The sequence below is a fragment of the Plectropomus leopardus genome, chromosome 10 (genome assembly GCF_026936395.1).
Source record: "Plectropomus leopardus strain MGB_pleo_1.0 chromosome 10, ASM2693639v1, whole genome shotgun sequence".
Lineage (NCBI taxonomy): Eukaryota > Metazoa > Chordata > Actinopteri > Perciformes > Serranidae > Plectropomus > Plectropomus leopardus.
In genome coordinates, this window is record NC_142185.1 from 36,046,671 (window position 1) to 36,062,720 (window position 16,050).

General features: G+C 40.5%; 1 protein-coding gene across 17 annotated transcripts in view; it reads left to right on the forward strand.

Moving 5' to 3' along the window:
• Positions 1–8,675, forward strand: part of caska (calcium/calmodulin-dependent serine protein kinase a) — a 163,865-nt gene extending 155,190 nt beyond the window's left edge. For 7 of the 17 annotated variants that reach the window (XM_088083757.1, XM_088083765.1, XM_088083761.1 and 4 more), the window contains 6 exons: positions 2,838–2,918; positions 2,993–3,073; positions 3,163–3,365; positions 4,783–4,866; positions 5,908–5,934; positions 7,048–8,675. In XM_088083757.1, coding sequence (XP_087939883.1) covers positions 2,838–2,918; positions 2,993–3,073; positions 3,163–3,365; positions 4,783–4,866; positions 5,908–5,934; positions 7,048–7,224 — 653 coding nt within the window. In that variant the 3' untranslated portion in view covers positions 7,225–8,675. The remainder of the gene's footprint in view (positions 1–2,837; positions 2,919–2,992; positions 3,074–3,162; positions 3,366–4,782; positions 4,867–5,907; positions 5,935–7,047) is intronic. The other 10 variants (XM_088083760.1, XM_088083766.1, XM_088083768.1 and 7 more) reach the window with 3 other exon arrangements.
• The last annotated feature ends 7,375 nt before the right edge of the window (positions 8,676–16,050 follow it).

Genomic DNA, 16,050 nt, shown 5'->3' on the forward strand with positions numbered 1-16,050 from the left:
AATCATGAAAGCTTGAGTGCACGTAGTCAACCATTCATCTCTATTTTGACTAAAAATTCCTCCATTTATTGTCAACAGATTTATAAAACAAAACATACTGTTCATGTTAAACCCTTTAATCCCATTATTCAGTATCCATTAGTGCAAATCACCAAAATGTTAAAAATTGGCAAACATTTTTTAAAGAATAAATAAAACATTTTCATTTAAAATCACCCCAAAAAAATTGGCAAAAAAAGTAAAGAAGAAAAATGTCCAAATTGTTTTCATTAAAAATTGGCAAAGAAATCTTGAAAGAAAAAATGAAACAAATTTTTTGTTTCAAATCACCCCCCAAAAAATGTAAAGAAAAAAAATTGCCAAGAAAAAGAATTTCTTTTTAAACAAATTTTAAAGAAGGAAATGGCCAGTTTTTTTCTTCAAAAATCACCAAACTTTTACATTAAAAAAATCCCCATCATTTTTTCTTTAAAAATCTGCAATGAAAAAAGAACTGATAAGAAGTATTGATGGTCATTTTAGGGAATGTATGTTTTCTTAAATTTGCCTCAAAGCCATGGAAAAGTCATGGAAATTTATTAGTAAAAATGTGTCTGAACCCTGAACGTTTATATGTTAAAATCCCCTCGGTGCAGACGGATCACAGTGAGGCTGAGGCTCTGCTGTGGTGCTGCTGATGTTTTCACCATCAGCCGTCTCTGCAGAGTCCACATCACATCTCACAGTGACGTCGCTGTGATTTCACCCTTCAAAAGCAACAACAACAGCACATTGTGTGTTTCATCACGCTGTGTGCGGCGCTGCTCAGCTGCACAGCTGCACAGCTGCACAGTTGCACAGTTGCTCAGCTGCTCAGCTGCACAGCTGCACAGCTGCTCAGCAGCACAGCTGCACAGTTGCTCAGCTGCTCAGCTGCACAGCTGCACAGCTGCTCAGCAGCACAGCTGCACAGTTGCTCAGCTGCTCAGCTGCACAGCTGCACAGCTGCTCAGCAGCACAGCTGCACAGCTGCTCAGCTGCACAGCTGCACAACTGCTCAGCTGCACAGCTGCTCAGCAGCACAGCTGCACAGCTGCTCAGCTGCACAGCGGTTGTTATCTGCTGTCTGTGTAACATTTTGTAATTCTGCTGTTGTAACCGAACCATGTTATGACCCCTCCTGTTCATCTCTCTCGCTTTCTCCTACTGAACGGCCTCTCTGCATGTAAGTAACAAACAGTGACAGCAACCAGCTCCTCCTCTCTCTTCTTCTTCTTCTTCTCTTCTTCTCTTCTTCTTCTTCTTCACTCTGTTTATTTGATTAACCCTTTAGAGTAAATCAGCTGTCACTGCCAGTGTTTCAGTTTTCTTTCTGTTGATTAAAAACAACAGAAGGTTGAGTCAAAACTGAAACCATGTAGCTCAGTGTGTGTGTGTGTGTGTGTGTGTGTGTGTGTGTGTGTGTGTTTTTCAGACTCTGCGTGCTGTGATGTTCATCTCAACCCATTTTTTAATCTGTGTTTGGTCGAGTGAGCTCATTAGCAGAGCCAGAGGACAGTAAACAGTCTCTGGTATTAACCAACAGATGCAGTCTTTTTCCTTCACTCTGTGCAGCTTTAAACAATCATTCGCCGTCAGTCTGCAGCCGCCTGTTGCACCGGAGAACCCAGTGGCTTGTGGGTATTGTATTTCGCCTGTCAGCGCCCTGAGGTTGCGGCTGCAGGAGGCTCATGTTACAGAGGCTGAGAACACATTGTACCGTGAACAGCTCTGCTCTAACATGTGATGCACTCTGCACAACAGACAACCTGCAATTACCCGCATTTCCTCTGCTCCGTGTTTCGTCACGCAGAGAAATGTTTGAAAATTCGTATCAGGCTTTAACTCCAGTTACTGCTTCTACAAAACAAAAACAAAGACATACATGGTTTCTACTGTTCCGTTACTAAAGCTGGGAGACAAGAAATAACCTGTGTACAGTTGAATAAAGCTCTCAGTAACTTAAAATTTACCTTGTGATTCATTCAGAGGAAATTACTGCACAAATTTAACAAATCTTTTTTTTTAAGGAAAGCTCTAAGGCAGAGATACTCAACTTGCTTTGTTTGGGGGCCTCAAAATGACAGGAGGCCAGGGGCCAGTCACAGCAGTGCCATACATGTTCTAGGATTTGAAGGTTTTTCCAGGATTTTAAGACATTTGTAGGATTCTAGGACTCTAAGGTTTTAGAACATGTCTTGAATTTTAGGATGTTTCTAAGGTTTTTCATTTAATTTCTAGGATTTACCGCATGTCTAGGATTTGGTGATGTTTCTTGGATTTTAGGACATCAGGGTCTTAGCTAGGACCTCTGTCGGGGGTGTGGGGGATCCTCCACTGTCACTTCTTTTAAATCAACAAGCTGTTTGATGATGTTTTATGCACTCTGGCACCTTACGTATACTAAAACCACAAAAACAATTGAGGTGAATTAGGAAATGGTTGGGGGCCAGATTTGGCCCGCAGGCTGTAAGTTGAGTATCGCTGTCTTATTGTTGCTGCGTTTTATCAGCAAACAAGCTTTTCTTGAGAATCGTTTCCTCACTGGATAAATAATTGACTCAGAAGTTATTTTTAGAGACTCATCATAGCTCCACAGATCATCTCAGCTCTCCAGCCGTCTTCTCCACTCGCTGTTTTGACTTCAGGCTCGTTGCCAGAGAGATTTAATCTGCTTTGTTTTGACAACTTCCTCTTCTCTTCACCACATAGTCACCAGATGTTCTTTAGTACGCCTTGTTCCCCTCACTCTAACTGCTGTGTGTCCCAGCGCTCTCCTCCCTACGTCCTCTCAGTCTGTCTCTCTCTCTCCCCTCCAGTCTTTGATCAACTAGATCTCGTCACGTATGAAGAGGTCGTGAAGCTTCCTGCTTTCAAAAGGAAAACACTAGTTTTGTTAGGTAAGTTCTGCAAAGTGTAGCAACAAGACATGTGGACGTCTGTCCTCGTAACTGACTGTGTGTGTCTCTGTCAGGGGCCCATGGAGTGGGCAGAAGACACATCAAGAACACACTCATCACCAAACACCCCGACAGATTCGCTTACCCCATCCCACGTAAGACGCACGATCGACATCCTCCACAGAAACACACTTTTCTGTATGTCAGGGGACGTTAATGCTCCGTGTCTCCTGGTGTCCCGCAGACACGACCAGACCTCCAAAGAAGGACGAGGAGAACGGGAAGAACTACTACTTTGTTTCCCACGACCAGATGATGCAGGACATCAGCAACAACGAGTACCTGGAGTACGGCAGCCACGAGGAGGCCATGTACGGGACGCGGCTGGAGACCATCCGCAAGATCCACCAACAGGGACACATAGCTATACTGGACGTCGAACCTCAGGTGTGTGTGAGTGAGTGTGTGTGTGTGTGTGTGTGTGTGTGTGTGTGTGTGTGTGTGTCAGTCAAAGACAGACAACATGACAGTTCCCAGTTCCAGCATAGATCATAAACCACGTCACACTCAGGTTAGCAGCCAAAAAACTCACCAAACAAACACGTCAAACAGAGAGGTTTTCTGTGATTTTAGTTAGTTGCAAGTGTTTGTTTTCTGATAATTTTGTTTTTTAATTAATTATTTAATGCTTTTAAGAAGACTTTGATGTTGAGGCAAATTTGGATCTGGAGTACCAGGATGTGCTCCGGTTAAGTGGGTATCAACCTGCTCGGCCTCCCGGGGAAAGTTTGCTCCAGGGTGCTGGAAAGGAGGCTTGAACCGTGTTTAATCCTGGTCGTGGAAAAGTGGATCAGCTCTTAACCCTGCAGAGCTGCTGGAGGGGTCACAAGAGTTCACCCATCCGGTCTACATGAGCTTCGTGGACTTGGAGAAGGCTTATGACCGTGTCCCTCTGGGAGTGCTGCGGGTGATTGCGTCTCTGCTCTTTGCTGATGATGATTGGCTTCATCACAGTTTGACCTCCCAGCATGCATTGGAGTGGTTTGCAACCGAGTCTGAAGCGGACGGGATGATAGTCAGCATCTCCAAATCTGAGGCCGTGGTTCTCTGCCGGGAGACGGTGGATTGTCCCCTCTGGGTGGGGACAGAGTTCAAGTATCTCGGTGTCTTGTTCAGGAGCGAGCGTAGAACGGTTAGCGTGAGATGGACAGGCAGCTTGGTGCGGCGTCTGCGGTGATGCAGGTGTTGCACAGGACAGTCGTGGTGGAGAGCAAACTGAAGTAGTTCGCCTCGAGGCGCATCCAGAACACGCTGGAGAATCGCATAACTCATCCGACCCCCAGGAGGAGCTGGAAAGCGCTGCTGAGGAGAGGGACGTCTGGAGTGCTTTGCTCAGCACGCTGCTCCTGAGATCCAGCCCCAGATCAGCGGACGACGATGGATGGATGGATGGATGGATGGATGGATGGATAGATAGATAGATGGATGGATAGATAGATAGATAGTTGGCCATACAGATGGACAGACGGAGGGACGGATGCTATAAAATCATGATTTGACGTCATGATTTAGTGGTGCTGCTTGCAATTGGCCGGACTGGTTTATGGACGGGGACTCGATACGTGGACACCGTCACGGTGTAGACTCTATATGATGCCACCAGGGCAAAATGGCAAAATGGCAGCAGTAACCGGGACATTTTGGCTTCATATTTGCACAGGAGGAATAATTGGAAAACGCGTCTTGCATCTTTACATACAATCAGTGGTGTGTGCAGGTGTGTGTGTGCAGGTGTGTGTGTGCAGGTGTGTGTGCATGCATGCATATGTGGACACTGTAACGTCTGACACCTGTTCTCCACCAGGCACTGAAGGTCCTGCGGACGGCAGAGTTTGCCCCGTACGTCGTCTTTATTGCCGCACCAACTATCACGCCAGGCATCAACGAGGTAGGAAACACACACACACACACACACAAACACACAACATGAAACATTTTACTTTGACTCTCACACACACCGTCCTCCCGCCACAAAAGTCACCGTACAGTATGACGTTTAAAATGTCATAGTATAATATGTCATAAAAAAAAATTAAAAAGTCGTAGAAAAGTCATGGTACAGTATGTCTTTAAAAAGTTACTACTAAGACTAAAAAATACTATTTCGTGAAAAAGTCACGGTAAACTATGTTTTAAAGGAAGTTTGCAACTCAAAGTATAGTATGTCAAAACAAAAAGTCAGTATAGTATGTAGAAAACATTTTAAAGTCATAAGAGTATGTACATTTTTAAAAAGTCATAGTATAGTATGTCATGAAAAATGTGCACAATGTCCCAAAATATTTTTTAAAAAGTCAGACTATAGTATGCCATAATTTAAAAAAAATATCCAAGAATAGTATGTCATTTAAAAAAAGTCATACTATAATATGACGTACATTTTTGTATCAGTCGTAATATTGTATGTTTTTTAAAAATGCTAAAATGTCTATTATTATTATTAGTATATTATGTGATAAATAAAAAGAAATCAGTATGTATTAAAAAAAAACTAAGTCAAAGTAGATTGTTGTTAAAAAAAAGTCAATGAGAAAATAGTGAAATATACAAACTGTATTTGTAATATTTGTAACTGTAATTACTTTCATTTACTGTCATTTTCAGATTTCTCCTGCAGTCAGTATTATATGTTTAACCTTTTTAAAGAGACATATTTTACATTTTGGTAAATTAATACATTATCAGTTGTTTTTAAACTCTCAAGTATTTTTTTTTTATATTTTTACTCTGACAGATTTTGTGTTGGTTAATTATATCTGAAAATCTGCAGAGTCAGCGTATGAAGCACCGTCACACAGTGTGTGTTCGTACTGTGTGTGTGTGTGTGTGTGTGTGTGTGTGTGTGTGTGTGTCAGCAGCCTCTCATTCCTCTCTGCACTCGTTTATTTTTGCATGCTGCATGCGTTTTGTTTCTCTGGCGCTCCCTCAGATGCCCAGGTGGTGTCGAACGCTGCCAGTAAGTAAAGCCTGACAAGAGAGTGACTACAGTGTTATTTTTAATTATGTCTGTGTGTGTGTGTGTGTTTATGTGTGTGCGTGTGCGTGTGTGTGTGTGTTATGTTCCCTACCATATGCTTCTAGTGGTGAGCGCTGCCCTGTGTTTTCCCATTCACTTCCTCTTCTGCTGAGTAAAGGCCCAAACACACACACACACACACACACACATATACACACACACGCAAACATGCACAAACACACACACACACACACAGAGCTGTCACAGCATCTAAGTGGCCCAGACTCCATCCTCTCTCTCTCGTCCACACTCTCTCGTCCTCCCCCTCTTACCCCTGATTTCGGATGTGGTCATTTCCACTGGCTCCGCTGCGTTGTGGATCGACTCGGTCCAGCTCCGGCAGTCCGGACCCTTGCAGATCAGTTACGTAAGCTCCTATTTTTGCCGGACGCCGGAGCATTTTGCATCAATTCAGCTGAATTAAGCACAGAGCAGACAGGAAGTCAGACAGCGACACAACTTTAAAACATTCCGGTTAATTTTCAAAATAAAACGCTCTGTCTTTACATCTGATCGTATTTCAATTCAACAAAACGTCACAGTGAGCGGATCAACCTGGAGTCAGCAGGATTTCAGAGGTCACTACCGACAACACGGACTTGGAAAAGCTAATTATGGAGGCGGAAAAAACCCACAAAATTATCCTTTTATAAGGAAAACCAAGAAAGGAATGTGCGTGCAACATCACGTCAGGAGTTATGGGAGAGGATGGAGTTAAAACTTCCTCTTCTGTACTGATATTACTGCGCGTGATTCTGTAATTAATGCGCGTGATTCTGTAATTACTGCCGAAATCCTCGGTCTCGCCACTCCTGCTGGTTGACTGCGCCGTGCCGCATTCAAACCGCAACCGGTGGGAGGTGACGGAGGAAGGAACACGGAGCAAAACTGCAGCAGAGCTGAGCTGCAACGCACAGGCAGGCGGTGGAAATCTATTTAGCCCCCCCCCCGATAGTTTACTCAGAGTATTTAGGGCCATCAGAGTTTGTCTCTCAGACCTGAATGTGCTCCCCTCTCTGCCTTCATCACGGTCTGTCACTCCTCCTCCTCCAGGACGAGTCGCTCCAGCGGCTGCAGAAGGAGTCGGAGATCCTGCAGAAGACTTACGCCCACTACTTCGACCAGACCATCATCAACAACGAGATCGACGAGACCATCAGGCACCTGGAGGAGGCCATCGACCTGGTGTGCACCACCAGCCAGTGGGTCCCCGTGTCCTGGGTCTACTGACCGACTCCCCACCTCCTCTTCCTCCTCCTCCTCCTCCTCCTCCTCCTCCTCCCGGCAACAACACCTCAGCCAGTCTCCCCTCTTCTAAAATCGAATCAATTTAATAAAAAAACAACTTGACAAAAAATCAAACCTCTACACTGCACTTGATCGAACACCTCCCTCAGCGTACTGTGAAAGCGACCGCAGCATTCAGCCGAACTCCTCCTGAACGCCGCACCAACAACCTGCGGCGGCCGATTATCGGACTCTTGCCCTGGCAGACGACTTAGTCATAGTGATGTAAAAAAAAAAGAAAAAAAAACAAGTTTAAACAAAAGTGAATATTGTCATGTCTGTACTAGCTAGGAGGCAACATTTTTGTAGATGTTTGTTTTAAAGAGACAGTACAGTCCCCCCCCCACCTCCCCCCCATCACATTGTAGTCCTGTTGGGTGTCGTAGTACTAAACCATTCGTAGAAAGACACTGTCAGTGGGTCATCTGTCTGTCGGCAGACTGAAGTAAAAGCACACAAAAGCGCTGCAATGTCTTCTCATTTCTCGATCTTGTCACCCGCCCTCCTTATTTATTCATTCTCGTTGTTTTCGGAGCTGTAATGCGGCGTTACCTCCCGTTACGATCCTATTGTTAGAGTTCGGTACAGCGACATTATCTTCCACATATGCACCTTTCTACCTACCTGCCAGGTACTGTCTCTTCTAAATAAATCCATAAACAATGTTTTAGAGATTTGAATGAGGTTATCATGCATGTGGACATTTGCAAGCTTCCATGCTGTCAGTCAGTCAGTGTTCCCCGTGTCCCTCTGTAAACCTCCGAGAAAGAAAAGAAGACAAAAATATATAAATATATATTAAAAAAAACATTCCATCAGTTTGGAAGACTGAACTCAGCCAAGGGAAGCAAGAGGGGCAAGAAAACACTAACAGCGACGGAGCCGGACGTTGACTTGACACCTATGCACATCACTTGCATTTTGGGTGACATTTCTAAACCACAGATTTATAAAGAAAAAAAATAATAACAATGATTGACCATGTAGTGAGATGTGTTTGTAAAAAAAAAAATCTAATAAAAGTCTCGATTTTTCTCTTTTTGATTTGTCATACGCAAAAAAAAAAAGAATTTCATCTCACTCCTCATTGCCATTTCAGAAATGTGATGTCCAAAAGTATTACTGTTTAAATCAAGTCTAAAAATCGAGAGATGAAATGCAGATTTTTATTCTGAAACTGTGTAACTGTCTACAAAGGAAGTGTACGCTAAACATTCTGCGAAGTTGACTACTTTGCGAGGGAAGAGGAGGCAGCGTGTACATCTGAATAACATGTATATGACAGACGGACATACTAACTGCCCCTTTGTGTAAATGACTCTGCAATGATACAAGTTCTTCAGTATGAACGATTTTTTTTAAATATATTTCCTTTTATGTGTTGGAAAAGTGAACCTTGCAGTGGCTCTTGTTTTTCCTTTTCCATTTCACATAATAAGCTAGACACATATTATATGATTTTGCAAAAAAATCATTTCAACAAATCAAAGTAAAAGATGCTGTGAACATTTAATTATAAAAGCTGTGCTCGTGAAAAAAACATTTTAAAAAAAGACATTGTTTAAAGTGTGATGAAAAAAATAGTTTAAACCCAATATGTTCCAGAAAAGTAATGGTTTACTATATCCACAAAAAGGACTTAATATACTGTCAGAAAAAGGTCATAGTATGATATGTTGAAAATAAAGGTCAGTATGTCAAGAAAGTCATGAAAACTATCTTAAATGGCATATACTATATTATGTTAAAAAAAACTCAGACTATAGTATGTTGCAAAAAATATATTTGGTACTTCAAAAACTCAAAGGAGGTATGTATATTGAAAAGTCATAGTATAATATGTTGTAAAAAGTTAGTCTTTTACTATGTTGAAAAAAAAGTATAGCATGTAAATAAACATCATAGTATGGCATGCTGAAAAGAAATCAAGACGGTCATTGTTTGAAATGTTCAAAAGATACATACTTTACTTTGAGTAAAAGAATCGTACAATAGGATGTTAAAAATGTTTCAGAAAATACGTTGTTTAAAAAAATCGAAAAAATGTCGGAAAAAGCTGTGAAGAAGTAAATAATATCAAATTTTGAAAAAAGTCATAGTATACTATGTCCAAAAACGCCATACTATAGTATGTGGTAAAAACGGTAGAAAAAGGCATCGTCACATTTCGAAAAGTCATAGTATAGTGTGTCAAAATTTGACTTTTTTTGCCATAACATACTACGCAGTTTTCTGCCATTTTTTCGACATGCTAAATTCTGGCGTTCTTGGCCTTTTTTTCAACGTTGTCTGCCATGATGCGACTCAGACCAGGCTCTCTTAAGGTGGACTGTTAAGGTGGACCAGCTTTTCCCATTGCACTGACTCTCCCAGCTGCTTCTGAACAGATGATGGAGAAATGTCTTCTGCTGCGTCTCTCCTGAGTCAGTGAAGCAATCTTTGATCCCAAATCCAAATGTCTTTTCCTGTCATGATACAGTAGCTGTTTTATATTGTCAAATTCTATCAGTTGGGCCAGTTTTATTATAATGTGAATATAACAGATGTAAAGTACAAGATGTGTTACAGTCGTGGCTGCACCACAAAGCTTCCGTTGTTTTTCAGTTTACTTGTAGGCCTAAAAGTTAAAGATAATCCAGTGTTAAAAATAAACACCAGAGTAAATGTGCAATAACTGCGTGATGTACTGAAGGCCAAAATCTATCAAAATAATTGTGATTATCATTGTTGCAATAATCCAACAGCCCCAGCGCGACCCTACAGGCCATAATCTGACATTTTCAGCTATTTCTCACATTTTTCAGCATACAACACTACGGCTTTTTTGGCTTTTTTACAACATTGTATGCCATGACGCGACTCTACAGGCTATTATCTGTCGTTTTTAGCCATTTTTGGGACATGTCAAAATTTGACATTTTTGGCCATACTATATTATGCGGCGTTTGGCCTCTTTTTTGACGTGCTAAATTATGCCTCTTTTTTTTTTTTTTTTTTTTCAAAACTGTATGCCATGATGTGACTCTACAGGCTATTATCTGCCATTTTCAGCCATTTTTGGGACATGTCAAAATCTGACATTTTTCACCATGCTATACTATGCAGTTTTTGGCCATTTTTCCAACGTGCTAAAGTATGGTGTTTTTTGGCTTTTTGTCAATGCTTTGGCGTGTCTTGGCACGGTTTTAACTATTTTCAGCTGTTTTTGGGACATTTGCCATTTGAGTTTTGCCATACTATAGCCTTGCATTTTGGGTCATTTTTCGACATGCCATATTATCTTGTTTTTGGCTGTTCTTGCAACTTTCTCTGCTATGGCACGTTTCGGCACACTATTTAATGCTGTTCTAAGGTGTTTTCAGCTTTTTTAGGGGCATGTCATTTTCTGACATTTTTGCCTGTGGGTCATTTTTTGGACATGCCATATTATGGTGTTTTTGCCATACTATAGCCTTGCATTTGGGGTCATTTTTTCGACATGCCACTGTCGGGGCCCTGGCATTGTTTTGGTTGTTTTGTGTATGGGGGTTGTGGCGGTCTCATTTTTCAGGCAGCGTGACTGATGACCGTATCGGAGGTTTGCCACGTCCTTCCTTCCTTCTGTGCCTTTGGGTGTTCCTCTGCCTGTGGCTTGTTTGTCCTCCTCCTGCTGCACGCCTTCCTACCGACCAATCAAGTGCCGGTGGTCCCGCTTTCCTCCCTTCGATGAACGCTTCCTCCAATCATGTGTTTCCTGTTGTCTATTTAAGTACCTCCTCCAAGGTGCGGCTGGTTTTACCCATGAGCAGTTCACCCCGGTGTTGTGCTGGTGTGAGTGATGTAAACTTGTGATCGTTAACTCTGTAGCTTATGTTAACTGGCGTACGAGGGAGCTGGGCTGTAGATTAGCTTTTTTTTATCGTATTTCATGTTTAACACATGTTGTTGTCGCACCACGCGCAGGTAACTATTTGTGCAGCACATTAGGCCTTAGGGGGGGTTGTGCTATTTGTGTTTTTGGCAACAGGTGAAGTCGTAGTAATCTGCGGGGTGGGTTTGGTAGCCTAAAAGGTTATTTTTTTGGGGGGTTTATTAATTTGCCGCCACACGCCGCCCTTTGTTTGTTTGTGTGTGTGCTGCTCGCTTGATGCTGGGCAGGTTCATTCATTCATGCTTGTGCTGCACAATAAACAGTTTTCCCGCCTGTTCAACACCACGGCGCTGTGTTGCTTCCCTTTGTCCCTAGACTTAGCACCTGTGGGTTGTAATATATTGGGGCTTGTCCGGGATCTGTGCTAAAGTAAATCAGGAAGCTGACGTTGTTTAGTGCACGTTTGCACTTTTCGACATGCCATATTTTATTATTTTTGGCCGTTTTTGAAACTTTATATGCTATGGCGTCTTTAGACACGGTATTTAATTCAGTTTTAAACTGTTTTCAGCAGTTTTTGGGACATGCCATTTTTTGAAGTTTTTGCCATACTATAGCCTTGCTTTTTGAGCTATTTTTTCGACATGCCATATTTTGATGTTTTTTTTCGGGTTTTTGAAACTTTCCATGCTATGGCGTATCTAGACACGCTATTTAATGCAGTTTTGAATTGTTTTCAGCAGTTTTTGTGACATGCCATTTTTTGCCATTTTTGCCATACTATAGCCTTGCTTTTTGGGTCATTTTTTCGACATGCCATATTTCATTGTTTTTGGCCATTTTTAAAACTTTCCATGCTATGGCGTGTCTAGATAGGCTATTTACTGCAGTTTTAAACAGCTTTCAGTAGTTTTTGGGACATGCCATTTTTTGCCGTTTTTGCCATACTATAGCCTTGCTTTTTGAGCAATTTTTTCGACATGCCATATTTTATTGTTTTTGGCCGTTTTTGAAACTTTATATGCTATGGCGTCTTTAGACACGGTATTTAATTCAGTTTTAAACTGTTTTCAGCCGTTTTTAGGACATGCCATTTTTTGACGTTTTTGCCATACTATAGCCTTGCTTTTTGGGTCATTTTTTCAACATGCCATATTTTGGTGGTTTCTTTGCCATTTTTGAAACTTTCCATGCTATGGCGTGTCTAGATACACTATTTACTGCAGTTTTGAATTGTTTTCAGCAGTTTTAGGGACATGCCATTTTTTGACGTTTTTGCCATACTATAGCCTTGCTTTTTGGGTCATTTTTTCAACATGCCATATTTTGGTGTTGTGGACCATTTTTGAAAGTTTCTGTGCTATGGCGTGTCTCGACACGCTATTTAATGCAGTTTTGAATTGTTTTCAGCAGTTTTTAAGATATGCCATTTTTTGACGTTTTTGCCATACTATAGCCTTGCTTTTCGAGCAATTTTTTGCGACATGCCATATTTCATTGTTTTTTGCCGTTTTTGAACCTTTATATGCTATGGCGTCTTTAGACACGGTATTTAATGCAATTTTAAACTGTTTTTAGCAGTTTTTGGGACATGCCATTTTTTGACGTTTTTGCCATACTATAGCCTTGCTTTTTGGGTCATTTTTTCGACATGCCATATTTTCCTTTTTTTTTGCCGTTTTTGAAACTTTCCATGTTATGGCGTGTCTAGATACGCTATTTACTGCAGTTTTAAACTGTTTTCAGCAGTTTTTGGGACATGCCATTTTTTGACGTTTTTGCCATACTATAGCCTTGCTTTTTGGTTCATTTTTTTGACATGCCACATTTTATTGTTTTTGGCCGTTTTTGAAAGTTTCTATACTATGGCGTGTGTAGACACGCTATTTAATGCAGTTTTGAATTGTTTTCAACAGTTTTTAAGACATGCCATTTTTTGACGTTTTTGCCATACTATAGCCTTGCTTTTTGGGTCATTTTCTCGACATGCCATATTTTCCTTTTTTTTTGCAGTTTTTGAAACTTTCCATGTTATGGCGTGTCTAGATACGCTATTTAATGCAATTTTGAATTGTTTTCAGCAGTTTTTAGGACATGCCATTTTTTGACGTTTTTGCCATACTATAGCCTTACATTTTTGTTCATTTTTTTGACATGCCACATTTTATTGTTTTTGGCCATTTTTGAAAGTTTCTATGCTATGGCGCGTCTAGACACGCTATTTAATGCAGTTTTAAACTGTTTTCAACAGTTTTTCGGGCATGCCATTTTTTGACATTTTTGCCATACTATAGCCTTGCTTTTTGGGTCATTTTTTCGACATGCCATATTTTGGTGGTTTTTTTGCCGTTTTTGAAACTTTCCATGCTATAGCGTGTCTAGACATGCTAGTTACTGCAGTTTTAAACTGTTTTCAGCAGTTTTTGGGACATGCCATTTTTTGACGTTTTTGCCATACTATAGCCTTGCTTTTTGGGTCATTTTTTCAACATGCCATATTTTATTGTTTTTGGCCGTTTTTGAAACTTTATATGCTATGGCGTGTCTAGACACGCCATTTACTGCAGTTCTAAACTGTTTTCAGCAGTTTTTAGGACATGCCATTTTTTGACATTTTTGCCATACTATAGCCTTGCTTTTTGGGTCATTTTTTCAACATGCCATATTTTGGTGGTTTCTTTGCCATTTTTGAAACTTTCCATGCTATGGCGTGTCTAGATACGCTATTTACTGCAGTTTTACATGGTTTTCAGCAGTTTTTGGGACATGCCATTTTTTGACGTTTTTGCCATACTATAGCCTTGCTTTTTGGGTCATTTTTTCAACATGCCATATTTTGGTGTTGTGGACCATTTTTGAAAGTTTCTGTGCTATGGCGTGTCTAGACACGCTATTTAATGCAGTTTTGAATTGTTTTCAGCAGTTTTTGGGACATGCCATTTTTTGACGTTTTTGCCATACTATAGCCTTGCTTTTTGGGTCGTTTTTTCGACATGCCATATTTTCCTTTTTTTTTGCCGTTTTTGAAACTTTCCATGTTATGGCGTATCTAGGTACGCTATTTACTGCAGTTTTAAACTGTTTTCAACAGTTTTTAAGACATGCCATTTTTTGACGTTTTTGCCATACTATAGCCTTGCTTTTTGGGTCATTTTCTCGACATGCCATATTTTCCTTTTTTTTTGCAGTTTTTGAAACTTTCCATGTTATGGCGTGTCTAGATACGCTATTTACTGCAGTTTTAAACTGTTTTCAGCAGTTTTTGGGACATGCCATTTTTTGACGTTTTTGCCATACTATAGCCTTGCTTTTTGGGTCATTTTTTCGCCATGCCATATTTTGCTGTTTTTTTGCCATTTTTTGAAACTTTCTATGCTATGGCGTGTCTAGATACGCTATTTACTGCAGTTTTACATGGTTTTCAGCAGTTTTTGGGACATGCCATTTTTTGACGTTTTTGCCATACTACAGCCTTGCTTTTTGGGTCATTTTCTCGACATGCCATATTTTCCTTTTTTTTTGCAGTTTTTGAAACTTTCCATGTTATGGCGTGTCTAGATACGCTATTTAATGCAATTTTGAATTGTTTTCAGCAGTTTTTAGGACATGCCATTTTTTGACGTTTTTGCCATACTATAGCCTTACATTTTTGTTCATTTTTTTGACATGCCACATTTTATTGTTGTTGGCCATTTTTGAAAGTTTCTATGCAATGGCACGTCTAGACACGCTATTTAATGCAGTTTTAAACTGTTTTCAACAGTTTTTCGGGCATGCCATTTTTTGACATTTTTGCCATACTATAGCCTTGCTTTTTGGGTCATTTTTTCGACATGCCATATTTTGGTGGTTTTTTTGCCGTTTTTGAAACTTTCCATGCTATAGCGTGTCTAGACATGCTAGTTACTGCAGTTTTAAACTGTTTTCAGCAGTTTTTGGGACATGCCATTTTTTGACGTTTTTGCCATACTATAGCCTTGCTTTTTGGGTCATTTTTTCAACATGCCATATTTTATTGTTTTTGGCCGTTTTTGAAACTTTATATGCTATGGCGTGTCTAGACACGCCATTTACTGCAGTTCTAAACTGTTTTCAGCAGTTTTTAGGACATGCCATTTTTTGACATTTTTGCCATACTATAGCCTTGCTTTTTGGGTCATTTTTTCAACATGCCATATTTTGGTGGTTTCTTTGCCATTTTTGAAACTTTCCATGCTATGGCGTGTCTAGATACGCTATTTACTGCAGTTTTACATGGTTTTCAGCAGTTTTTGGGACATGCCATTTTTTGACGTTTTTGCCATACTATAGCCTTGCTTTTTGGGTCATTTTTTCAACATGCCATATTTTGGTGTTGTGGACCATTTTTGAAAGTTTCTGTGCTATGGCGTGTCTCGACACGCTATTTAATGCAGTTTTGAATTGTTTTCAGCAGTTTTTGGGACATGCCATTTTTTGACGTTTTTGCCATACTATAGCCTTGCTTTTTGGGTCGTTTTTTCGACATGCCATATTTTCCTTTTTTTTTGCCGTTTTTGAAACTTTCCATGTTATGGCGTATCTAGGTACGCTATTTACTGCAGTTTTAAACTGTTTTCAACAGTTTTTAAGACATGCCATTTTTTGACGTTTTTGCCATACTATAGCCTTGCTTTTTGGGTCATGTTCTCGACATGCCATATTTTCCTTTTTTTTTGCAGTTTTTGAAACTTTCCATGTTATGGCGTGTCTAGATACGCTATTTACTGCAGTTTTAAACTGTTTTCAGCAGTTTTTGGGACATGCCATTTTTTGACGTTTTTGCCATACTATAGCCTTGCTTTTTGGGTCATTTTTTCGCCATGCCATATTTTGCTGTTTTTTTGCCATTTTTTGAAACTTTCTATGCTATGGCGTGTCTAGATACGCTATTTACTGCA